Source organism: Pimephales promelas, chromosome 20 (assembly GCF_988280905.1).
Source record: "Pimephales promelas chromosome 20, fPimPro1.hap1.1, whole genome shotgun sequence".
Taxonomy (NCBI): Eukaryota; Metazoa; Chordata; class Actinopteri; order Cypriniformes; family Leuciscidae; genus Pimephales; species Pimephales promelas.
This window is the reverse complement of record NC_142788.1, coordinates 3061277-3088125: the sequence shown is the minus strand read 5'-3', so window position 1 is coordinate 3088125 and position 26849 is coordinate 3061277. Positions and strand designations below refer to the sequence as shown.

The 26849-nt window shown below is 40.0% G+C and overlaps 1 protein-coding gene across 1 annotated transcript; it reads left to right on the top strand.

Moving 5' to 3' along the window:
* Window positions 1-2964: 2964 nt before the first annotated feature.
* Window positions 2965-26195, top strand: ndnf (neuron-derived neurotrophic factor). The gene is made up of 4 exons (XM_039651353.2): window positions 2965-3212; window positions 14175-14363; window positions 17610-17734; window positions 24011-26195. The coding sequence occupies exons 2-4, from the start codon at window positions 14176-14178 to the stop codon at window positions 25420-25422; spliced, it is 1725 nt and encodes a 574-aa protein (XP_039507287.2). The 5' UTR covers window positions 2965-3212; window position 14175; the 3' UTR covers window positions 25423-26195.
* Window positions 26196-26849: the final 654 nt, after the last annotated feature.

Sequence of the window (26849 nt, the reverse complement as noted above, 5' to 3'; positions counted from 1 at the left end):
GGGACCATCATGCCCGAATCATTGCCTGATAGACAGTGTTGTAGTCGAGACCACCTCACTTGAGTCCGAGTCGAGACCGAGTCCATAGAGAGTCGAGTCCGAGACCAGAGACGGTCGAGTCCGAGTCGAGACCGAGACCAGAGAGGGTTGATTACCTAATTTACTTTTATTTACTTTTATTTATTTTTTTTGACTGAATTTACTTAGAGTTTAAAAAATATGATCAGTTTAGGGTAAAAAGGCCACATAGTAGGTGGTGTTAAAAGTAATTTTATTACAATTTGTCATGCGCAGTTGCGCACTAGAAAATCACCAATCACTGGGCGTGTCAATCAATTTAAAGAATTATTTTATTAACATACGTTAATAATCATGAAAAATAATTTGAATTGAACTCGAGTGGACTCGGGAATAAGTCCGAGTCCTAAAAAAAAAATGTTCGAGTACGAGTCAATTCCGAGTCCAAATGGACACGAGTCCATGACAAGACCAAGACCATTAAAATATGGTCTCGAGACCGAGTCCGAGTCTCGAGTACTAGCCTACACTGCTGATAGATAAGACAGCAAGGGAAGCTGCCATAAGCTTTAGGATGCAGTCTAAATGTGTAATTTAAATATCTACATTTTAAAAGGTCGATCATTGTTGTCCATTCCAATCAGTTTCACTTTAAGGTACATTTTAAATCGTTATGTTTTAATAATGCTTTAAATAACTTCTGTTGATGTGTTGTCTAACATACTAAAGCACATGTAAAGTACCCTAAATATAGTAAATACACACACACCCTGTAAAAAGTCATTATGAACAATCACAAAGGTCTCACTAGGAAAGCCACTAGATGGTGATATTGCTCTTACTTTCACTCATCTGAAACAGAGCTCCCGCTCTCATTTAAAGTCAAAGATGATCTTCTGAAAACAATCTTAACAGAGTTGCTTTTCACACTGTATGAAAATAAACCCACAATGATTGCCCCTGATCTAATTTAAGGACATCAAGAGACAAGTTTTAAAGCTCTCAATCCATGTGATTGAAGCCGTCAGACCCTCATTCAGTCATAAATGACCATTCATCACTGAGAGCATTTGTTCAAGCTGCTGTTATCTTTCATAAATATTGACTTCCCCTGGTTAAAAGCTCCCCTTCACACCTCCAATAGATGCGGGTCATCGAGACGGCAATGGAGAGAATGGCCCGCTGTAAACAGCCTAAGAAAAGGAAACAAACCGTGCCTGTGCTCTTCAAACAAACCACACAATTGCGTGTGTGTCGGTAATCACAAGCTATTCAAGTATGCAAATACTGCAAGCACAAAAAGAAGATCGGGAAGCATCGTGGGACTTTTTTTCAGTCTTTTGATCAAGTCTTCAGGATTGCGTGACTACCTGCAGGATGAGAGACAGATGCCTACAGAAACTGTCATGTGTGTCTCCAGAAAGAATAACACATCAAACCTGGCTTCATCAGACCTAAGTTTAGTGAGTTACCTATTGTGCACAGCATTTTTCAGATGCAGGAGTGCTTTTCAATGTTTTGATGCAATACTGAATTTCAGAAAATGACTTCTGGCATGTAGTTAACTACATTGTCTGAAGTGGACTATCTAAATAAAGTGTACTAATAAAAAAAATGAGTTTCAGTTTATTGAAGTTTGAAGATTCTTATATTTGATCTCATTAGGACTGGTTTACATTATGATCATAATTCTTTTCACAATGCTCACTAAATCATGACCATTTTGTAATGCTACTTTTTCTGCAGAGACTGCACTGTGTTAGCTTATTGTCACCTGTAAATAAACTATATTCAGACTTACAAATTAACATATTTTACTATTTATAAATATTTGCATGTATATATTTACAGTTATACTATAATTTAGGATTTATAGCTTTATATTCTGAAATCTTTTTGGAGTTAAAATTACGATCACACTTTACATAGGGTTCAATTCTCACTTTTAACTAACTACACTCACAAACAATGCTGGGTTGTTCGAGCCCAAATTTGGGTAAAATATGGACAAACCCACATGTTGGGTTAAAAATGTAATTTCAATTTTAACCCAACTTTCACTTCCAACTGTAAAAAATTATTATTATTTTTTTTGCATTTTCTAACCCAACATTTGGGTTTGTCCATAGGCTATTTGACCCAAATTTCGGTTGAAACAACCCAGCATTTTTTTAGAGTGTATTAACTGACTTTTGCCTAAATAAACTCCTTATTACTGCTTATTAATAAGTAGTTGTTAAGTTTAGGTATTGGATTGGATTTCAGGATGTAGAATAAGGCATTAATATAATAAAAAGTCAAAATCCTATTAACATGCATGCTAATAAGCAACTAGTTAATAGTGAGAATTGGACCCTAAACTATAAAATTGTATGTTCAGATATATTTAAATATATACTTACATCTTTATGATTTAGATCATAGCTTTTTATACACACTGTATCTTTTAATTTGTTGCAAATATATTCAGGATTTACAACTGCATTTATGATTTATAAATATAAAAAAAACTCTAAACAATTCTGGGTAGTTTGAACCCAAATTTGGGTCAAATATGGACAAGCCTAAATGTTGGGTTAAAAATGTAGTTTCAAATTTTAACCCAACTTCAAGTTTCACTTTCAACTGGTACATTTTCTAATTGCATTTTTTGGGTTTGTCCATATTTGACCCAAATTTGGGTTGAAACAACCCAGCATTTTTTAGAATGAAGTTATTTTGCATTCTCAATGTTTGTACTTTAAATATGTTTTCATATTCTTAATCATTATGTAAAGTGGATTTCAAATATAGCTACCTTTTAATACAATGCATTCATAAGATTGGTAACGCACGCCACTGAAGTTTGTTGACTGTTGACTCGTGTAGGACAGTGTATGTGTGTGTTTGTGCGCTGTGTGTGTCAGATGAGTGGGCTGGTCTTCAGAGAGAGACACTTCACAGCAGTCCGACTCTCACTTCACTCCCAGTCTCTACAGAGGAGAACAGCAGGAGAACAGCTCAGGATACCCACCAGGACAAGAGACTAACTTCGGGACGAGAGAAACTCCGCTGCAGGAATCTAGCAGCATCAACTTTACACTCTTTCTCCCACCAAAAAACTCCTCCTCACACAAGTTTATAGCGCTGCTGGAAGACATCACAGACAGCCTTGCTATCAAGACACTTGGAGTGATTTTACCCAAAAGAACAAGGTAAGGAACTTCACATCAAATTGAGATGTTTTCTTGACTGTTTAGGGTTTAGTTCCCCGTGCATATCGAGGAGAAGTTGCGTTTAAAATCCCCAAGGATCATTTGCACTATTTTTGCTCAGATGTAGGCTACCTGCCTTTTGCATTTTTCCCAAATGCTCATGAAAGAGTTGAAACACTTGTGCAGTCACGGGGAAGCGGAGCGGGACTCCCCGCGCTCTTTGAACCTCCTGCCAGAACACGAGCGACGGGGCTTTTGCGGTCTGCGAACTCCTGGAAGTGAACGCTTTCAAACAACTCTGCATCAAGCCCCAGCTCGCAGGCTCTTTTAATGTTCGTCTGGATATCAGAGGTGCTCTTTGGGATGGGAGTTTTTGGACATTGTGTTGGAGACGCAGTTCCCATGCGCTCCCACCCGCCAGACGCAATTCATCACAACTCGTCCTCGCCCTCTCAATTGTGCGTCTGTTATTCAGCCTCTTTCATAGTGTTAAATGCTCCTGTCTCCGCTGAAGGGAAGGCATATTGGGAGTTTTTCTTAAATATATCTGCTTGTTAGGAACTTATCCAAACCTTAACGCTTAAAAGCACCTGCACGATGCGACTTTTCGCCTCAAATCTGCACTGCTGATGCACGAATGAACTGTGCGAATGGCTTGACAGGAACAACTTATTAACACAAGTCATGCATTTATTTTCGGTTTAAGTAATTATTACATCAGGTTTATTTTTTATCAAGGTTAGATTAGAGAAAGTGAATGTTTTAGACTGGAGCGCTACATTTAAGTTTCAAGATGTTCTTCCCATTGTTCAGGGGACAATTTGTGGCATGCGAATACACCTTAGGGATATTTATTTTAAATGCATGCAGAGCTGATGATAGCCTGACACAACATAAATCAAAATCTCACAAATTACATCATAATTAAGTTTTGCTCTATTTTAATCACATTTTAGCCGTGTATCAAATTAACTTTAAAAGTACACATGCATGTAAGCCTATAAACATTGCATAAATAATTGTTGTATAAAAATAAAAAGATGAGAACTTGTATGACATTTCAATTTCACATCAGCTTCCGTATCGGTCCCATTTGCATCCTTTTCTTCTTGAATTTGAATAGTAAACTGTGTGGATTTGATTAATCTCTCCGATGGGATTTCAAGGATTAGTCTCCTATCAGACACAAACAACTATGAAGTGGATTGCTGGCTACCTGATGTGGTTCCTGGTGAGAGTGATACTTTTCTCTGGGCCGGGAGACGTAATGAAAGGCAGACTCAGAATGAGGGAATTTGAATAACTGTATTTAGTGGCGAGGCCAAGCTGCACTGCCTCCCATCCTCTCTCGGAAAGAATGAAACAGGAACAAAAGTCTAAGAACGGGAAGGTCTGTGTTGCATAGCGTATCTAAACCCTGATTTGCATATGAAAACTCTGGCCGTGAAAGAATTCCGCCACTGTTGCAATGGCCATTTGTGTGTCCGACGGAGTGACAGTCCGATGCGGAGATACAGTCGTCCTCACGCTGGTCTTTGTGGGGTCGGACGTGACTGTGTGTCATGTCCTGTTGAGGACAACCAGGGATTTAATCGCAGCTTTTCGAACTTTTTCGGACCCCCTGCTCTTTCATTTCCATATCTGTTTGTTCCTAAAGCTTCAGACGGTTCATTCAGCGCGTCCCCTCAGCGAAACAACGTTCGTCATTTTGGTTCTCGGTAGGTAGATGATAAATAAACGCTAGTGGCTTCTTTATTTCCCAGCATGCCTGTTTGTGCACTTCTTTCAATGTGAAAATGGAAAAATTGTCCCTTGAGTCTGTGAATATCTATGAGACCTCAACTTCAGCTATGAAGTGAGCATCAGTCAGGGGCCTTCCCATTCAATGGTCTGTTTGAGAAAGTGGCTCAGCTGCCGATGGACATTCCCGAATGCTGGACGAATTGGGAATCCTGAGATAAAAACTAATGTAAACGGGACATCCCAGTCTGGACATTCTTGAGTGGCTTTGACTTTATTAATGATCTCCCAATCGTTTAGAGACACACACTCTTCCCCAAACGCACACGTATCTTCAAAGATTTGACTCAACAAACGCTGTTCTGGGTCCTTGCCCAAGTAAACAAGCAGCGGACAGCCAAGCGTCCACCGTGGAGTGCTGGACCTCAGCTCTCAAAACCGGCCTCTAACAATTAGTCACTGTGCCATTTGACTGTCCAAGAGCACCAGCGCAGCTCAGGGTTGGCATAAAAGTACAGTCGAAGAACATGTCAAGCACCTCAGCTTTAAAGTCTCATTTCTAAGGTGAGAAAAACATAGTGGCTGTTCACTTGCACAGTCATTCCCCAGACTGATCTCATGAAGTAGCGTCTGTATGACACGCCAATTCGTATTTCCATTTTTGGCGTGCTATCAAGGCGCATAATCGCTTTTCAGCGTGTTTATGAACGCCGTTGACTTAACGTTATTACTGTATATATAAATATATGACTTACCTCAACCCCGTCCCTAAACCTACCCGTCACTGGGGTTAATGGCATTCATGACTGTTCCCTTACCATCCTAGGACAAAAAAAAAGATCGCTCCCCAGATGTAGATCTACATTTTGCTTCGTTTCGCGCGGACATTTGACGACGTGTACAGACACGCGGAATCACTCGGACGTTAATGGCGTAGACATACACGTGGATAGCTCAAAATGCGTAGAGATAACACGCCACTTGACTCGAAAGTGGCGTGTATGTTTATGCAAAAGTCATGATGTCATGTTGCGTTCCCTTATCAACACAAACCAAGTACCACAAAATTAGGGAATTGAGACACACTGACACTGCTGTGTTTGTCAAATCCTACTCCTTTTGTGCCGACGTCACAGTTACGTCACGGCGCTAGCTGGAACAAAGTGAAAACTGGAGGCGGCCAATACAAACCAGCACAGATTCGGCTACATAATGAGCTTAGATTAGTGTTACTATTATTAAATGTCATCTTGTTGTGTTGTTTGGTGCAAGAATTGATGAAAAATGAATATGCTCTACTTGGAATTTTTATTTCTAGAAAATATTCACATCATTAAAATCGCACCGTAATGTCACTCTTTACATTGTCGTCGTCTCGGCAGAACTGCGGATCGTACACACAAGTCTTGTACAGGACCATATAGGCATCTAAAGATTTATATGCCTCAGTTTCTCTTTACGATCGGTTTCTCTATGAGGTAGGTGTAGAAGTCAGGCCACTCAACCGAGGTAACGTACGTTAATCCTGTCAGATCGTCCATGCATTGAGTGAGCGTGTAGACGGCTACAGGTCGGCCAATCTGGTTCCGTCCGTCAAAAATAACTTTTGGAAATAACAATCGCGGCCCTAGACACTGAATGACCTTACACATTAAGGCCATGTCCACACTAATACGTTTTCGTTTGAAAACGTATATTTCGTTTGAAAACGTATATTTTTCTCTTCGTTTTGGCCTTCTGTTCACACTGAGACAGCGTTTTAAGTCAACAAAAACGTATCGTTTGAAAAACGCTATCCAAAGTGGATACATTTGAAAAGGCCAATCTGGTTCTGTCCGTTAAAAATAACTTTTGGAAATAACAATCGTGGTCCTGGACACTGAGTGACCTTATAAGTTAAGATAATATCGGGTTTTCTCCAGTCATTGTTAAAAAACAAGCTAACAATAAGCCTACTTGCTAACTAGCGCCAGAGGGATCGTTCTGCCTCCACCTAAGCTCCGCCCACAAAAAAACGTCACCATGTTTACCAACTGAAAAGGGGTCTATATCTTGCAGGGTTTAAATCCAACCAACACACTTGGCTGTGGGTGTATCTGAAATCCCCCCCATACCCTCATTCACTATTCCCTATACTAGTGGTTTTCAGTCCTGGTCTTTGGGGACACACTGCTTTGCAGATGCATGTCTCTGTTTTTCCAACACATTCAGTTCAGTTCATGAGGTTCTGAAGGTCTGAACCAGGTAAGACAAATAAGAGATACAAAATGTGCAAAGACCAGGACTGAAAACCACTAGTGTACGCAAACGAGTGAGTGTATTCGGACACTGAGTGCACCGGAAGCGCTGTGGACGCGATGCTCAGTGCATCCATTGTATTTTGGGGCCAAATGTGAGCAGTCGACAAGGGCAGTGTTTCCCAACCCTGGTCCTGGAGGCACACCAGTAGTGTACATTTAATCAAACTCACCTGAAACAACTCATCAGCTCATTAGAAAAGACAAGGGAGTCAGATAAGGGAGACATCCGAAACGTTTACTGTTGGTAGGGTTAGGAAACACTGCACTATGGTTTCAGACACCACTACAAATGGCTGTCCCCTATATAAGGGTTTGTGAATATCATATGAGTGATCTAAACCAAAAAAAAAAAGTCTTATTCGTGCTGCAGGATACCGGGATTGTTAGAATAGATCTGCCGTACAAAATCCAACATTGTCCCCATTGTTTTCGTCTGTTGAGGTTGGTTTATTTCCCCCTTCTCCGAGAGGAGCCCAGGGGACGAACCTCACAGTAAATGTCTGTTCAGAGGTTTCGGGAAGCGCTGACAGAAGCTGAGGGAAACTCACCAATTCTCCAGTTTCAGGGTGTCGTGTCTCTGTTGAAACAGAATCTGAAATGTTTCCCTTATCTCGGTGGAAACGAAGGCGATGGTGGAGAAAGTTCACATCTATAGGGAGGAGAGGCTGTATGGAAGCAGCATGTGTGTGTGTGTGCAGTCATGCATGTTTAAAAAGCAAGTGTGAAAGAAGTGACAGCCCCACACAGGTTAGTGCGATAATGATGTTCGTGGCCCGGACCGTTACAGTTTGATTGACAGGTGGTAGCTGCGCTGGTGCGATGTGTGTTTTCACCCTGTCAGTAGCATCGTACATGTGCTACTCATCTGTGTGTGTGTGTGTTGTTACCCCGGCTGAGCCTGTTAGTCCCCGTCTTACCTTGGTGAATTGCTTGTGAACACTTCCTTGAGGCAATTAATCAGTGATTGAACCATTTAACGAATTATCTGCTCCTAATTGTTGATCAATCAGTCCAACTTTGCTGCTGCTGCATAAAGCCTCTTGACGAATGGTCGTTTTATCTGATTTGAATACACATATTTTGAAGAGAATGACATTTCTGTCTCCAGAGAGATCATTATAACGATAGGAAATTGTGTTTTGCCGCCAGATGTTTCTGAAACACCTGACACGAGATTCTTATAATAATGCAGAATTATCTTTAATGACCCTCTGAGATCATAGGCCGATAATCAGGGAAGTTAAAACGAGGTAAATTACTCAAGAGTTAAAGAGTAAACTGTTTAAATAGCGGCATTACATTTAAATTTGTTGTCTTTGACTTGCATGTGAAGTGATTAGGAGCGTTTTAGTATGATAATTCAAACATTACAGCTCGTTCTGTTCAAAGGGTTTAAGCCGTTTAACGTCATGAACTTGACTCCACGGCCTTCCCACAACACACTCTCTCCCGAAACCACTTCAAGGTCCGATTCATCACACATCTCAGATTTGTACGCGGTCCATAAGTGATCCAGGACCCGAAGAAACCCGTTCCTGTCACACAAAAAAAGTTTGGTAAAAACAAATGAATGTAGAAAAAAAAATAAAAAAGCAGCAAAACAAAGTTGACACGATTGCGGCCGACTCTGCCTTCAAATTATCCTTCCCCAAATTACGATCAGACATTCTCCTCAGCTGTAATTAAACATTAGCTTTTATTTGTTCCAGATGGGGCTTTGTTTTGAAGTTTTATTTTCGAAAGAAAACCCTTTCTGCTCTGGGAAACACGACTGCATCCAAACCTGGCAAATCGGAAACCCATGTTCCTGTGTTTCTTCTTGGCTATATACTGGAATCCAAGGCCATGTTCTACATCCACATCCAAAGAGATATAACAGGATGATTCCTACTCGCATATCATGATATCCGGTGTCATACAAGAGCTTTTTGCTCATTTGTTTTCCTGAATCATTTCAAAGTTCTTCAATGAATACAAACTTATTTTCTGCAAGCCTTTGGATTTCTAAGAGCAGATGTTATGTTATATCAGTGATGTGGAGTAGAAGATATTCTTGTGTATCATTATCAACAGTTCATAACTGTGAGATGAGCATACCAAATTTCACACACTCCTAGTACTTTTACAACCAATCTACTGGTACACACCACAACCCAATGAACCAAGATGTCAGACACCAAATGTGTCTTATAAATTATCCAGCATAATCCCCATATAAATATTTAGATGAGCCTTTAAGACAGAGCATCTCTTTTCTGTGTGAGAATATCCTATTACACAATCACAGCCCAAGAGAAAGCTGGACTCTTATTGTGAGAGATAGAAAAGAGGAAATGTAATGCATGATAAAAGCAGTGCTTTGTGTGCAAATGCAGTTTTGTGATTGACCAAAGTGAAAAGCCCAAGTGTAAAGAAAAGAAAAGGCAAGCGGAAGGCACGTTAAGAAAAAAACAATGGATGAAAGTGGTGGAAGAGAAAGACAGTACTATCTGAGACTGGGAGTGAAAGAGGTCAAGAAAAGCAGCAGGAGGGGCGGGATTCCTGGAGAGGTCATTAAGAGGACAAGCACTCATTTGCTGTTAATGACACTGGAGTATCACTCTAATCTGCCATCATTAGCCTGATTATATCAGGGGCCTTCACCTCCAATCAATGGCACCAAATCAATAGAAAGAGGATATCATGTGATCCGGCCAAAGGCAAATCCAGCCTAGACAGCCAGACTCAGCCAATCACAGTTGAACCAAGTTCAGCTCTTCCTAGCTCACCCAGCACAGTTTACTTCAGCACAGCATGCAGAAACTTAGTCCAGTTTAGCCTAGATGTGTGCGCTTTTACCCACCTAACCTAGTTACGCTCTACTTGTGTGTCTGAGCTATTCTTATTACTGATGTATACTCTGTTGTTGTTTTTTCGTCCAGAAATGAATACTTTTATACGGAAGCCCTGAACCACAACGGTAAAACAAGATATAAAAATCTGTAAAAAAAATTTTTTTTTTTAAATCTAGCATTTCGAGATTAAAGTCGAAATATTTAGAGATTAAAGTAGAAATATTTCGAGATTAAAGTCGAAACATTTCGAGATTAAAGTCGAAACATTTCAAGATTGAAGTCGAAACATTTCAGGATTAAAGTCGAAACATTTCGAGATTAAAGTCGAAAAATTTCAAGATTAAAGTCAAAATATTTCGAGATTAAAGTCGAACATTTCGAGATTAAAGTCGAACATTTCGAGATTAAAGTAGAAATATTTAGAGATTAAAGTCGAAATATTTCGAAATTAAAGTAGAAATATTTAGAGATTAAAGTCGAAACATTTCAAGATTAAAGTCGAAATATTTCGAGATTAAAGTCGAGACATTTCGAGATTAAAGTCGAAACATTTAGAGATTAAAGTCGAAATATTTCGAGATTAAAGTCGAAATATTTTGAGATTAAAGTCGAACATTTCGAGATTAAAGTAGAAATATTTAGAGATTAAAGTCGAAATATTTCGAAATTAAAGTAGAAATATTTAGAGATTAAAGTCGAAACATTTCAAGATTAAAGTCGAAATATTTCGAGATTAAAGTCGAGACATTTCGAAATTAAAGTCGAAACATTTAGAGATTAAAGTCGAAATATTTCGAGATTAAAGTCGAAATATTTTGAGATTAAAGTAAAAAAATTTCGAGATTAAAGTCGAAACATTTTGAGATTAAAGTAGAAATATTTAGAGATTAAAGTCGAAACATTTCGAGATTAAAGTCAAAATATTTCGAGATTAAAGTCGAAACATTTCGAGATTAGAGTCAAAATATTTCAAGATTAAAGTCGAAATATTTCGAGATTAAAGTCGAAACAATAAAGTCGAAATATTTCGAGATTGAAGTCAAAATGTTCCGAGATTAAAGTCGATATGTTTCGAGATTCAAGTCAAAATGTTTCGAGATTAAAGCTGAAATGTTTTGAGATTAAAGTCAATATGTTTCAAGATTAAAGTCAAAATGTTTCGAGATTAAAGACGAAATGTTTTGCGATTAAAGCCACGAGAATACAGTCTTCCGTAGAAGCTGCGTGTGTGCTTGCCTTTGTCTCACATTGCCACACACACAGGCATTCATAATGGTGCATAGCAAGTGTTTCACACTGTGTGTGTTTATGTGTGTGTTTTGTTTCAACAAAAGGAAATTCAACAGGTGCCAATCTACCAGCATTAGGCTTCCATTATAGGACGTTATAAAATATACTGTGCCGTAATAGACTTTAGCCTATAGACCAACCCGGAAAACACTTTAATCTCGAAACATATCGACTTTAATATCGAAACATTTCGACTTTAATATCGAAACATTTTGACTTTAATCTCGAAACATTTTGACTTTAATCTCGAAACATTTTGACTTTAATCTCGAAACATTTTGACTTTAATCTCGAAACATTTCGACTTTAATCTCGAAACATATCGACTTTAATCTCGAAACATATCGACTTTAATCTCGAAACATATCGACTTTAATCTCGAAACATATCGACTTTAATCTCGAAACATATCGACTTTAATATCGAAACATTTCGACTTTAATCTCGAAACATTTCGACTTTAATCTCGAAACATATCGACTTTAATCTCGAAACATATCGACTTTAATATCGAAACATTTTGACTTTAATCTCGAAACATTTCGACTTTAATCTCGAAACATTTCGACTTTAATCTCGAAACATATCGACTTTAATCTCGAAACATATCGACTTTAATCTCGAAACATATCGACTTTAATATCGAAACATTTCGACTTTAATCTCGAAACATTTCGACTTTAATCTCGAAACATATCGACTTTAATCTCGAAACATATCGACTTTAATCTCGAAACATATCGACTTTAATATCGAAACATATCGACTTTAATCTCTAAACATATCGACTTTAATATTGAAACATTTCGACTTTAATATCGAAACATTTTGACTTTAGTCTCGAAACATTTCAACTTTAATCTCGAAACATTTCGACTTTAATATCGAAACATTTCGACTTTAATCTCGAAACATATCGACTTTAATCTCGAAACATATCGACTTTAATCTCGAAACATATCGACTTTAATCTCGAAACATATCGACTTTAATCTCGAAACATATCGACTTTAATCTCAAAACATTTCGACTTTAATCTCGAAACATATTGACTTTAATCTCGAAACATTTCGACTTTAATCTCGAAACATTTCGACTTTAATCTCGAAACATATCGACTTTAATATCGAAACATTTCGACTTTAATATCGAAACATATCGACTTTAATCTCGAAACATTTCGACTTTAATATCGAAACATTTCGACTTTAATATCGAAACATTTCGACTTTAATCTCGAAACATTTCGACTTTAATCTCGAAATGCTAGATTTTTTTTTTCTACATCACGGTTTTTCTACGTCAGGGCTTCCGTACTTTTATTCAGCAAGGATGCATTACATTGATAAAAAGTGAGAGAAAATATTTTTTTTAATGTCACAAAAGATTTTTATTTCAAATAAATGCTGTTCTTTTGAACTTTCTATTCATCAAAGAATTCTGAAAAATCACTGTTCCCACAAAAATATGAAGCAGCACGACTGTTTTCAACATCGATAATAATCAGAAATGTCTCTTGAGCATCAAATCATCATATTAGAGTGATTTCTAAAGGATCATGTGACACTGAGGACTGCTGTATGATGCTTTGAAAAAACAAAAATGTATGTATATAGTTTTATATCTCTTCAAAAGTCTTGTCTACAAGCGTAAATGAAAAGAAAATTAGGCTGGACAGATGCAGCAGATCGCTGAGAGAGAGAATCTGGGAATAGTTATCAGCAGGTGTTTAACACCAACCAGACATGGATATTTCGTACCGTGAGCTCGGACACTGGCATTCAAACAGTGATTAGTGAGGGAGCGTGTATGTGTGTGTGTGTGTCTATTTTCACTGAGCACACACACAGCAGATGTATGCGTCTGTGAGTGTCTCCGAGTGCCTGGATGTTGTTTGCGTGCAGTATCAACCACTGCACACCCGTCTTTTACCCAGCTGTGGGTTTAAAAAGCACCAGAACTTCAAAGGTGGTCAGTAAAGACATTCATTTGAATTCTTCATCCCAAATCTGCTGTAGTTGATGGTGCTATCCAGTCATTTAACCAATGTTAAGATGAATCTGATGTTCCTTTAGAAGAAAAAACCCCATCATAAAACGACTTAATAATGTCCTCCATTAGAGTTTTTAAATAGGCTACCGATGGTTAAACTGTCCAGTCTCCTCCATCACAGATGCACTGTATAGATTTTACAGACTACGTGAATTAAAATGTGGTTTTAAAAAGTGTGTTAGCTTTGCAGTCATCTACATGATCATCAGTGCACTCCTAAAATACAAAATTACAGATTACATTTCAGCATATTTAATTTTTTTTTAAGAAAACAGAGCAATAATATTGATGACTCATCCTGCACTACACAGATTTTTGTCCAATCAAATGATCTCTAGTATGCCCCTCCCCCGAGGCGCAAATCATGTGACGTGGCTGGAGGTCACACCAAGAATGACTATAACCATAATCATAAAGTTGTAATAAGTGTTTTAATTCTATGAGAATGGTGAAGTCACACCAAAGCTATTACGAAATCGTCAATATTGTTGGAATCACTTCTTTTTTTTTTCACAGTCAATTGTCGATAAAAATATTATTGACAGCTGAGTCGACAGTCAACTGCAGAGTGATTTATTATAAGCAGAGTCCATTTATTACATGGACTGTGGACATGTGGTATATTTATTCTTACATTTATAATCTCGGAAAATTTTAATTGCTTCTTGGTTTAAAAAAAGGAAAGAAATCTGGTCATGAAATCCCATTCTCTTGTTCAATCTCTCTCTCTCTCTCTCTCTCTTTAGGATGGCGTGGATGTGTGGATGTTATGGTGTGGTGTTGCTGGTCTTGGGTGTGATGGGACAGAAGCTGCCCACGCGTGATGAAGGCCTCTTTCAGATGCAGATCAGGGATAAAGCTCTGTTTCATGACTCTTCTGTCATGCCAGATGGGGCCGAGATCAGTGGATACCTGTTCAGGGATACACCGAAAAGGTGGGATCATCATCATACATCATACATATGAAACAGACAAGTTTAATAGATAGATTAACACAATCATTGACCTTAAAGGAGTAGTTCACTTTTAAAAAAGCTTTTGCTGATCATTTCCTCACCCCCATGTCATCCAAGATGTCCATGTCTTTCTTTCTTCAGTCGAAAAGAAATTAAAGGTTTTTGATGAAAACATTCCAAGATTTTCTCCATATAATGGACTTCAATGGGGTCCAAACGGTTCAAGGTCCAAATGAGAGTTTCGGTGCAGCTTCAAATGGCTTTAAACGGTTCCAGACGATGAATAAGGGTCTAATCTAGGACCCTTCAAGTCATGACTCGAAAAAAGATTCATTCATTTTGATGAACGAGTTCGAACAGGAGAGTCACGAACGCGCATCACAGAACAGAGCAAGACGAGCATTTGAGCTTATAAAACTTAATTTTTTTTATTTATTTATTTATTAAACGAGCGATCATTTCACTAGATAAGACCCTTTTTCATGGCCTGGAATCATTTAAAGCCTTTTGAACAGTTTGCAGTTTGCACTGAAACTCTCATTTGGACCTTGAACCGTTTGGTTCCCAATAAAGTCCATTATATGGAGAAAATCCTGGAATGTTTTCATCCTTCACACCCTTGGACGGGAGGGTTTTGTATGATCATGTGCATAATGGATATGTCTTCATGTGTGGGAAGAAGAAATATGGCATCTATTATAGCCACAGTGCATTAGATGAGGGCAAGACATGCATTATGAATTAGATGCTGTGTGTGTGTGAGTACTGTGTATTGAGTAGCAGGTGGACTCAAATGGACGAATATCAACCATGTTCACCACGTCTATCAAACTGTACCACATGCGAGGTCTTAGCAAAAGGCTACAGGGTTATTTCTGCTGAGGATCCTGGATGAATTAATCAGAACGAACATACTACAGATGGCCGTATGCTGAGCTGTTCGCAATTTAAAACGCTTTATAGTAATAACAAATCTCCCAGTTTTCCATTTGATGTCCATACCAGTGATTCTGCCAATGTCGTGTCCTGCTAATGAATTGCTGTGTTCTCAAGTTTAGCTGATTACATTGAAGTCTACCACACATCTATCATAATTATATTGCAGAACATGGAGTTGTAAGGTGCTCACAGAGAATCTGAACATGGGTCCTTGAAATCGTTGAAAGTTTGTGAATCTGAAAAAAAACAAACAATTCAAGGCCCTGGAAAGTTTTTGAAAATAAGCATATATTGATAAATGGCCTTGAAAGTGCTTGAATTTATTTTTTGCAATTATTCCCTCCGGTCCGCTAATGTGTTATTTCGCCTATGCACGCTAGCTTTCTTCATTTACGTTAGTTACGCACATTTACGCGTTATGTTGTTTTTCCTGCGTGAGGTACTTTGTGCGCACAAAACTACCACGATGGTATCCCAACGTTTGTTATTGGACAACACATTAAGTTCTTGAATTTGAGAGTATTGGACCTGAAAAGTCCTTGAAAAGTCCAGACTGATCTCATGAAGTAGCGTGTGTATGACACGCCAATTCGTATTTCCATTTTTGGAGTGCTATCAAGACGCATAATCGCTTTTCAGCGTGTTTATAAACGCCGTAGACTTAACGTTATTACTGTATATATAAATATATGACTTACCTCAACCCCGTCCCTAAACCTACCCGTCACTGGGGTTAATGGCATTTATGACTGTTCCCTTACCATCCTAGGACAAAAAAAGAGATCGCTCCCCAGATGTAGATCTACATTTTGCTTCGTTTCGCGCGGACATTTGCCGGCGTGTACAGACACGTGGAATCACTCGGACGTTAATGGCGTAGACATAAACGCGGATAGCTCAAAATGCGTAGAGGTAACACGCCACTTGACTCGAAAGTGGCGTGTATGTTTACGCAAAAGTCATGATGTCACGTTGTTGAATTTGAAGCTAACCAAGGTGTGGGAACCCTGTTAAATGTTTAAGGGACCAACCCAATCTAATGAGAAAACGTAATTATTTCCAAAGATATCGTACCAATTTTCGTACCAATATGTACGATGTATGGAAACATATGTTGGTCCACCAAACGAATGCATGATATCGGACAAATTGTTCGCACCAATTCGCCAAAATGTAAAATACGAACAGCCATGAAGGTGAAATGGATACCCTTCATAAAACTCATTTTAATTGAAATGTTTATAATTGTGTGATGCTTTCTGTTTAACATATTTTGAAAAAGAAAAGGAAAAGGGTAGGTAGTACTCTGCGCTAAGTAGTAGCCCAGACAGCAAACTGACATCGAGTCAACGTGGAAACGACGTCTCTCATGACATTGAAACAACGTTGATTTGCTCATTGAATTAACGTTGAACCAACGTCAGACGCGGCATTCTTCAAAGCTAAATGAAATCGAAAATTGGTTTGCTTTCATAACGTTGAAACAACGCGTTGATTTCAAGTTGATTTTCCGTTAGTTTTGAAAGAATGACGCGTCTGACGTTGGTTCAACGTTAATTCGATGAGCAAAACAATGTCAGATCAACGTTGTTTCGATGTCATATTTCCACGTTGATTCAATGTCAGTTTGCTATCTGGGAGGCTAGTATTCCACTCCGGAAATGGCATTATAAATAGTTAACAGCTGAATTGTGTCCGGTGTGCTTTCTATAAGACATCTCACATGTGCAATGCATTGTCAAAAGCACACTAATTCAGTGGCACTAATTCTAAAAACGCTAACAAAGATAGTGGAAATGTGTTGAGGCAGCAAAGCCAGTGTAGCAAAGTTGTGTTTGGGGAATATGGTCCTAATTCGGTAGCGGTCTCTGAAAGGCCAGCTAGTTCTAATTTCAGGACATTGTGTCTTGGGACGGGTTTTAATATATCTCAAGTACTTTTAAAGACGAAACATGACTGCAATCAGACGGGCTAAATCAGCAACACCATTATGAATAACCTTGCTGAAATGGAAGTCTTGTACTTGGGGAGTTGTTGTTTTTTTCAAGCTCTGATATAGAAAGCATTATTGCCTCATTTTATGCTAAAATCGCACCTAAATCCTGAAAATATAAATGCATACAGATGGCTATTTTTCACACGGCCGTCAAAACCGATTTAGTCCAAACAAAGAGCACATCTGCTACACCACACAACGAGTCATGTTTAATTTCCTGCATAATTCCCATGTTGTCGTGTAGTTGTCGTCCTTGTTGGAGTGCATGCTAACTTTCCTCGCTTTTGCAGGTATTATTTCGTGGTGGAGGAAGACAACACTCCTCTGCTGGTGACGGTGACACCTTGCGATGCTCCTCTTGAGTGGAGGTTGACGTTGCAGGAGCTCCCAGAGGACCGCAGTGGAGAAGGATCAGGTATCCGAATTAAATCTCCCAATCGATGTTGCAACTCTGCAGTAATTTAAGACTTGTTTTCCATGTAAACGTTCTAGACTATTATTAGAAAAACTGGCCTTAGATCTGTGGACGTCTCCCATACAGCTTAAGGATTAAAGTAGGCAGTGGTACCTCTCTTCATTTATCTCCATAGGATTGAACCTGATTAGGAAAGAAGTCATTCCTAAATTAGGAATCATTTCAAACATAGAAGATTAGAAATTCCTTTCAACTAATATATATACTACCAAGTGCAGTGATAGGAAATATCCTGGCTCTGTTCCCGAAACCTACTCCCACTGGCAGCTTTTTAATCTCCCAGTGTTAAGGCTGTCCTAAGTATTTACAAAGAAAGGTATCCCACAATGCACCGTGACAAAAGATGAGGACAGTGTTGTAGTCAAGACCACCTCACTCGAGTCCGAGTCAAGACCGAGTCCATAGAGAGTCGAGTCCGAGTCGAGTCCGAGACCAGAGACGGTCGAGTCCGAGTCGAGACCGAGACCAGTGAGGGTTGATTACCTAATTTACTTTAATTTACTTAGAGAAATCCTTTTTTTTTTTTTTACTCAATTTACTAAAAAATATGATCAGTTTAGGGTAAAAAGGCCACATAGTAGGTGGTGTTAAAAGTAATTTTATTACAATTTGTCATGCGCAGTTGCGCACTAGAAAATCACCAATCACTGGGCGTGTCAATCAATTTAAAGAAATATTTTATTAACATACATTAATAATCATGAAAAATAATTTGAATTGAACTCGAGTGGACTCGGGAATAATTCCGAGTCCTAAAAAAAAAAAATGTTCAAGTACGAGTCAATTCCGAGTCCATGACAAGACCAAGACCATTAAAATATGGTCTCGAGACCGAGTCCAAGTCTTGAGCACTACAACACTGGATGAGGATAAGGGAAATGTCTAAAATATACTTGAGTTGAGTGTCCTGTATGGCTCATTTGAGGAGCACTATTACGAGTAAGATGCTTCCTATGTAGGGAATAGACAGGAACAGGCTTTGGAACAGGGTATTAGTGTTTGCAAGTTTCCAGATTTAACCAAAGAAAAAGTCAAAATGAGTGTCCTATAGATGCCCTCTTGGAAAGTTTTTCTCAGGTAAATATGTGTTTTCTGTGAAGTACTGTGGAGCGTGTCCAGTGTGGGTCAGTGTTTTCCAGCGTGGTCAATCATTAGTCCTGTTAGTGTACTCTTCTGCGTGTGAATTCTGGCCCTGCGTGACCGCACCTGATGTGCTAATGGACTGCATCTGCCGACTCACTGGAAAGCAAGAATAAAAGAATAGAAAAATCTGTGTGGGGGGTGTGGGCGGTCGGGGGGCTGCAGGATCAGCAGAGGCATATTATATTAACAATACTGTATAATATTTTCAAGTATATACTTTATTTTCAAGTATACACTATATTTTCAAGTGTGGGTATCTGCAGGTCAGAGGAAAGGTAGAGGGCGTGTCGAAAGGTCTTCTGAATTGGTCTTGAACACTCCCTGTTAAGGTGTGGGGTCTTCCTCTGTAAGGGGTTAGTTTGTGTTGTTGCATTGCACAACTTTTGAAACGCCCCTACCATCGGCATTCCCAATACTCCAAACCTGAAGCTATCCCTACCTCTATATCATCACCTATAAACGTTTTTGCTTTGCTTTCACTATGAGTAAGCACATGGGGTTTTATGATTTATGATTTTTGAGAGTGATTGAGAGTGAAACGTGGTCTGGAAACCACATGTTCATTTTCTCGTATTTGAGGCGTAGTTTACGAATGCCCGGAGCCGTATTATTGGGTGCGAATGTCTATCAAATGCGCCTGTATAGCTCATAGCCAATCGAGTCAATGATACCAGCGACAGAAAATTAGATGAGGAAAAAGACGATGGGTCAGAGATTTAGGAGATTTAACGTAAAACTTCAAATAATAGTCGAGTCCCAAATAGACGCCTGTCTCTTTTACACGCCTGGTGTGGCTGCAGGTTTGGGTAAATAAAAGCCGATCTCAAATAGAGGCCAGGTCTGTTTTTAGTTTCGGGATGTTAATCTTCTAAAACCGTCAGATCGTCCGCTTTTTGGCGGCCGCCAAAGAAAATTGGCGCCAACGCCTATTTTGATCGGTGAGTGATGTAGAATAGAATGACTGCTGCACTTGACGTAACGGGCAGAGAGAGAGAGAGAGATAGAGAGAGTCCCGGCCGCCCACGCGCACTCTCACGTCTTCAAACACGGGCGCTGTCTTGCTCTGTCTCCCTCACGCACATTAATCAAATCAATTGGCACGATAGTAAAAGGTTGGAAGACTGCAGTTTAGAGATTTTTAGAGATTAGAGACTCAATGAACAACATCTCAATACTAAATTATAAAGGCCGTCTCATAGACGCCTGTCTCAAACACAAGCCGGCGCAGTTCAACGATTTGGGAAAATAAAAGCCCGGGCTATTATTTAGTTCTAAGTTTTACGCTATGTGTACACAAATGCTGTATCAAAAGGTAACTTCGCATCCGCTGCCAAGATGGATCCATAGATATAAACAAACTGCTTCGGTGTCGCATACGTCGTCATCGTCTTGCCGCTCCCTCCCCGTTCTGTGATTGGTTCCCTATCTCAGGGGAAAATTTGGTTCATGGTGTCCAGGCTGCCTGGTAAACGTAACTTGACTATACTATATATGTTATGTTCTACAACAAAAATCACACTCACATTGAGAAAACGTGAATTTTTAAGCAGTTGCGAATGTATGTTTTTAATACGTAACTAGATAAGACAGTTTGGGTTGTGAGTGTGTGCTGTGGATGTTATAGAACAAAATGTTAAACTATCATCAAGTTATGTTTATCACAGGCTTTATTTTACCTATAAATTGAAACCCCATAGGAAAAACTCAAAGGAACTACTTAAAGGATTAGTTCACTTTTAAAAAAACTTTTGCTGATAATTTACTCACCCCCATGTCATCCAAGATGTCCATGTCTTTCTTTCCTCAGTCGAAAAGAAATTTAGGTTTTTGATGAAAACATTCCAGGATTTTTCTCCATATAATGGACTTCAATGGGAACCGGATGGTTTAAGTATCAAAAGACGGTTAATAACTGTTTCAGATGCAGCTTCAAATGTCTTTAAACGATATCAGACGATGAATAAGGGTCTTATCATGCGAAACGATCGGTTATTTCAAAACTTCCAAAAATGTAACTTTTCTAAGGACAAATGCCAGCCTTTCTATATTCTCTGAGGCGCGTTTGTAACGTCACGTAATACGTAATTACGTTCAAAAGGTCACGGGCGACGTAGCCGGAAGTACAGAATCAAAATCGTCTGACATTGTTGTTTTTCCTTTTAATTCCTTTTTTTGTAAACGGTGTTTGAGTTAGTTTGCACGTTCAACCTATGCGTTCAACTTGTAAACACTGACTTTCGGCTACGTCGCCCGTGACCTTTTGAACGTAATTACGTAATACGTGACGTTGCAAACGCGCCTCACAGAATAGAGCAAGGCTGGCATTTGTCCTTAGAAAAGTTACATTTTTGGAATCAGTTTTGAAATAAGCGATCGTTTCGCATGATAAGACCCTTATTCATCGTCTGATATCGTTTAAAGACATTTGAAGCTGCATCTGAAACTGCTATTAACCGTCTTTTGATACTTGAACAATCCATTATATGGAGAAAAATCCTGGAATGTTTTCATCAAAAACCTAAATTTCTTTTCGACTGAGGAAAGAAAGACATGGACATCTTGGATGACATGGGGGTGAGTAAATTATCAGCAAATTTTTTTTCAAAAGTGAACTAATCCTTTAAGCATGGTGAAAATAAAGCAAAAACGTGTTGATATAAACAAATTGAGAATATCCTAAAATTAGGCTTCATTTTCTTAATATAAAATATAATTTCTCTTTGTTTTTCTCTGTAATGCGACCTATACATGCTTTCAATCACAGCCGTAGGATTCCTCTCACTGTTCCCATCAACTCGAAAGAAAAAAAAGGTTGTGACCGGCGCATTTCTTCAAAGCAAGATTCTCGCTTGCACTCTCGTTCTCTCTCTCTCCGCTGTACTCCTACCTCTTTTGCTCTCCCTCCTGGTACTTTTCTAGTTTCTTCTCTCTTTACATCTCTCTTTTTCCATCTGGACAGTATCTTAAAAAAATAAATCAATAAAGTTCCACAAAACACCCTTGTATTTCTTTCCAGACACATGGAGATGTGCGTAGCCGTTGCATCTGTGAAACCTAATGTACAGTATAGGACTGAAACGAAACTGTGTCAGAAGCGTGTGTGCAGAACATGTCCATGTGTGAGCTCACATAAAGACACAAGTGTCTCCCTGTGAGACGACAAGCTTCTCTGATCATCTCTGACTTTTTGTGCAGTAATGACTCCCAGGCCCGGGGTTTTCTTCTACCTCGCGGTCTCTGGCCCAGTTTGGTTGTCCTGGCTGATGAACAGCAGAGACCCACCCCCATCATTCACTGCTGTACCTTTGGGTTTTAAGCATAGGATTTAGTTGTTGTTTTTTTTCAAAACACGTGTAATGATCGTCTTGCTTAACTGATGGCGTGACTTGGCTGTGATTGGGAGAATCCTGAAAGACAAATCGGTCACAGACGATGACATCCTCCTTCAGACTCATTTCCTCACTCGTGTACCCATTCACGGTTGCAATAAATCAAATACACATACACACACCATAATAAAAAACCAACCCGGTCTCATCCCAAGACGTCATATAACTGACGTTTTGGGACGTCTTTTGACCATACGTCAATATTCGCCTTTTTAGGGCCCCCTTAAACGTCGGTAGATGAGGTTATGGGATCCTAACTCTACCCCATACCTAAACCTAACCCGTCACCTAACTGACGTTAAAGGTAAAGCGTAAGTTGTATGACGGCCCGGGATCGCCATCTACCGACGTTTAAGGGGGCCCTAAAAAGGCGGATATTGACGTATGGTCAAAATACGCCCCAAGACGTCAGTTATATGACTTTTTGGGATGAGACTGTGTTGTAAAAAACATTTAAAATATGATTCAAGACAGAAATGAGATCAAACAGAAAGGAAATGGACACTTGAAGTGAAGAAATAAAATCATGGCAATGGCAGTCTGTCTTTTTGAGACCAACTGTATGTTTTCCTTGGTCTTTATAGGCCTTTTGATTCAAAGATTTTTTCCCAAGAGTTTGGGAATTCCTTGAACTGTGTTATCCACATCTCTAAACACTGATCCTTTGATCTAAAGCAACTGACATGGCATTCAAAGTAAATACATACCTATTAGTCCTTGCATTGACTGGGAATCGAACCCATGACCTTGGCGTTGCCAGTACCATGCTTAACTCTTTGAGCTGGATGAATGTCAACAATTTTCTCAGTTTTTTCCCCTAAGGAATTTCAGGAGATACATCTGAGACAAAGTTGACATCAAAACATAATTGAGAAGTCGGTTTAGTCTACAACAGAGCAACTTCTGTGCAATGTACTACATTATAAATGAAATGCAAACAAGGACGTGGAAGCGTTTTATTTTTTACATTACAGCAGTCACTGTAAATATACACTTATACACAAGTCTTTTCCGATGTTTGCGGAATATATCCACTGGGAGCCGGACTTTGAGTGTACCTCGTGTTCATTTAGCTCTCTGGTTGACAAACATAATATTATGTTTTCTCGCCCAGCTGAACGGAGAGGGCTTGGAAAGGAACTCAAGCAACAGTTAGGCCACAAGGCATCTCTGTGTAGGAAAGTAAAGCGAAAGTCACCCTCTGATGTGCATGGTTGTTTGGATACAAAACACAGCCGCCAGCCGACGAGGGGCTAACTGTCCGTCACATCAGGTAGCTCCCAATGACCTCACCTGGGTTAACACGTTAGACGATGCTCTTTCTGTTAAGATGGAAATCGCTGCTTCTTTTTCCAGTGGTGATAATTGGGGTGTGGGGAGGAAGTGGAAAGTAAACAACTAGATGAGAGGATTTGGAGTGGTGAGGGAAATGCGTCATTATGTTGCAGTTAACGTTAAATGTCCCAGTGATTGATGTTAAGACGAGAGAGCTTAAGTGTGTACATCCATTTGTTTGATATGTGTTTGTGTGTGGTTTAAACAAGTCAAAATGTGCATCTCCAAATAGCACCCCAACAAAATGGGCCATGCTTGTGGTTTGTTCTGTGGGGGAGACTCATTTCCCCACCATTTCTCGTTTGCCAAGATCTAATTTTGTGGATATTTGTGTCTTTGTGCGTCTCAGGTGAGCCAGAACCTCTGGAACAGCAGCAACAGCAGGTCACGGCCAATGAGGGTACCGAACTATTTAACTACAAAGGAAATGATGTCGAGTCATTCATCTCCACCAGCTCCCCTTCGGGCTTGTACCAGATGGAAATCATCTCCACCGAAAAGGACAGCAACTTCAAGATTTACTCGACCACAACTCCTGAGTCCGACCAGCCATACCCCGAACTGCCTAACGACCCCAGGGTTGATGTTACCGCGCTGGGTCGCACCACTGTCACACTAGCCTGGAAGCCCACTCCTACTGGCTCCGTACTGGGCCAGCCGATCCAGTACTGTGTGGTTATTAACAAGGAGCACAACTTCAAGAGCTTGTGTGCCGCAGAGGCCAAGATGAGCTTGGATGATGCCTTCATGGTCGCGCCAAAACCCGGCCGGGACTTCAGCCCCTTTGACTTTGCTCATTTTGGTTTCATCCCATCTGAGAATGATTTCAATAAAGATCGTTCCCTCACCACCAACAGAGCTCTGAGCAACAAGATGAGCCGCACTTACATCCCCAAGCCAAAAGTGGCAGACATACAAAAAATCTGCATAGGCAACAAGAATATTTTTACCGTGACAGACCTAAAGCCAGACACGCAATTTTACTTTGACGTGTTCACCGTCAACACGGGCACCAACATGAGCACTGCGTACGTGGGCACTTTTGCCCGGACCAAGGAAGAGGCCAAGCAGAAGACGGTGGAGCTCAAGGACGGGAAAGTAACGGACGTCTTCATTAAGAGGAAAGGCAGCAAATTCCTTCGTTTTGCGCCGGTCTCGTCTCACCAGCGCGTCACGCTCTTTGTGCATGCCTGTCTGGACGCGGTGCAAGTTCAGGTGCGGCGCGATGGGAAGCTCGTCCTCTCTCAGAACGTGGAGGGCGTCCGTCAGTTCCAGCTCCGCGGAAAGCCCAAAGCCAAGTACCTGATCCGTCTGCGGGGGTCCCGCAAGGGCGCCTCCACCTTGAAAGTGCTGGCTAGCACACGTGCCGGAGGCAAGCAACCTTTCCCCGCGCTTCCCGAGGATACCCGTATCAAGGCTTTCGATAAGTTGCGTACCTGTTCGTCCGTCACCGTGGCTTGGCTTGGCACGCAGGAGCGCAACAAGTACTGCGTCTACAAACGCGAGGTTTCGGAAAGTTACGGCGAAGAGCATCGGCGCCGAGAGCAGAACCAGTGCGCCGGACCGGAGAGCCGTCGCAAATCCGAGAAAGTGCTTTGCAAGTACTTCCACAGCGCCAACCTGCAGAAAGCCGTCACCACGGAGACCATAACGGGCCTCGAGGCGGGAAAGAGCTACCTCCTGGACGTTTACGTGGTGGGACACAGCGGGCACTCAGTCAAGTACCAGAGTAAACTGGTGAAAACAAGGAAGTACTGTTAAAAAAAGAGACTCCGAAGCACAGACTCTGCACAGAAGTAAATATATTATATATATAATGAGAAAAAAGAAGTTTATTTAACTCGAAGTGATATTCTACTAAGGAGAGTTTTGCAGACTGACTACTTGCGCACAATGCTAATGCTAACGCTGCATGTGTCGCAGTTACTGAACTGCCTGTAGAGTGAGATATCCACCTCTGTATTTATGTTTACATTACCGAGTCGAGTCAGGCGCTCTCAATCGACCTTAGGCACCTGAAGGTTTGTTCTCAGGGGGTGCCATCGCTGTTGCAATGCAAAGAGTCCCTGTACTGCATCCTCAATGCCATGGAAATAGGAGTTTGGAGGAGTTGCGGTTCTCTTTTCGCCACTGCATGCACCATTCGTCTGCCTTACGTTCTGTTTGTTGGTTCATTACGCCAGCCATCGCAGAGGTACCTCCATGGCTCCTTCTCTCCGCTCTCCTGCCCTGTATTAAAACATGGTTTAGAAGACTTTTTTAAATTATTTCATACTTCTTAATGTTTTATTTTTTTAACTGGTATTTTTTGTTGTTGTTGTTGTTATTGACAACAATTATTAGTGGTAAAAATGTGTTTTAAATCTATATGAAAGTCAACGTTGTTTCCCCACTGTCATTTTGTGTGTGTATAATCTCAGTTTGTGAATCTGGTGTGTGTAAATGTGTCTCATCTCTTTGTCACATGTACAGATTTTCTCTGCCAATATTCATGTACATAAAACACTAAATATAAACATCTGTAATCCCAGTGATTCTGTGTTTCTCTGCCAGTATTATAAACATGCTGGAGAATACCCACATGAATGAGGTGTGTGTTCTGCTAGGAAGTGAAGGTTCATCGTAGATATATACATACTGTAGATGTCACATTCGGCCACTCGAAGCTTCCGCCATCTTGGAACTGTTGACATGAAGCTGTTCATCACTCACACTTATGCTGCGTTCATGTGCTATGCTAATTATGGTTAATATCAAAAGCCGACGTGGAAAATGCACATGAACACCCCCTCATGTGGTATTTTCCACTGGGCAACTCGTAGAATATTTTGATGGACGAGTTGCCGAGATGAGATAACCTTTGAACCATTTTAAAAATGGCGGAGAGCACCGCAAGAGTCGTGAATGGTAAAAATATATACTATTCATGATCTAGAAAATATATAGCACCTTTTGAGTTTTGATAAATCATTTTCTTGCTTTTCTAGATGACTTAAGCAATCTAAAATAGTTTTAGCTGAATAATAGGTCTGGATCTCCCTCTTTTCACCACATTACGACAACAAAAGCACTTGAACGCAACACACTGGTAAACACCAGTTCACCAGTGGAAAAATATCCTACTTTCCAGAGCACGTGAACGCAGCATAACACATCAATGCATTTTCATAGAATTTTCTGCCTAAGGT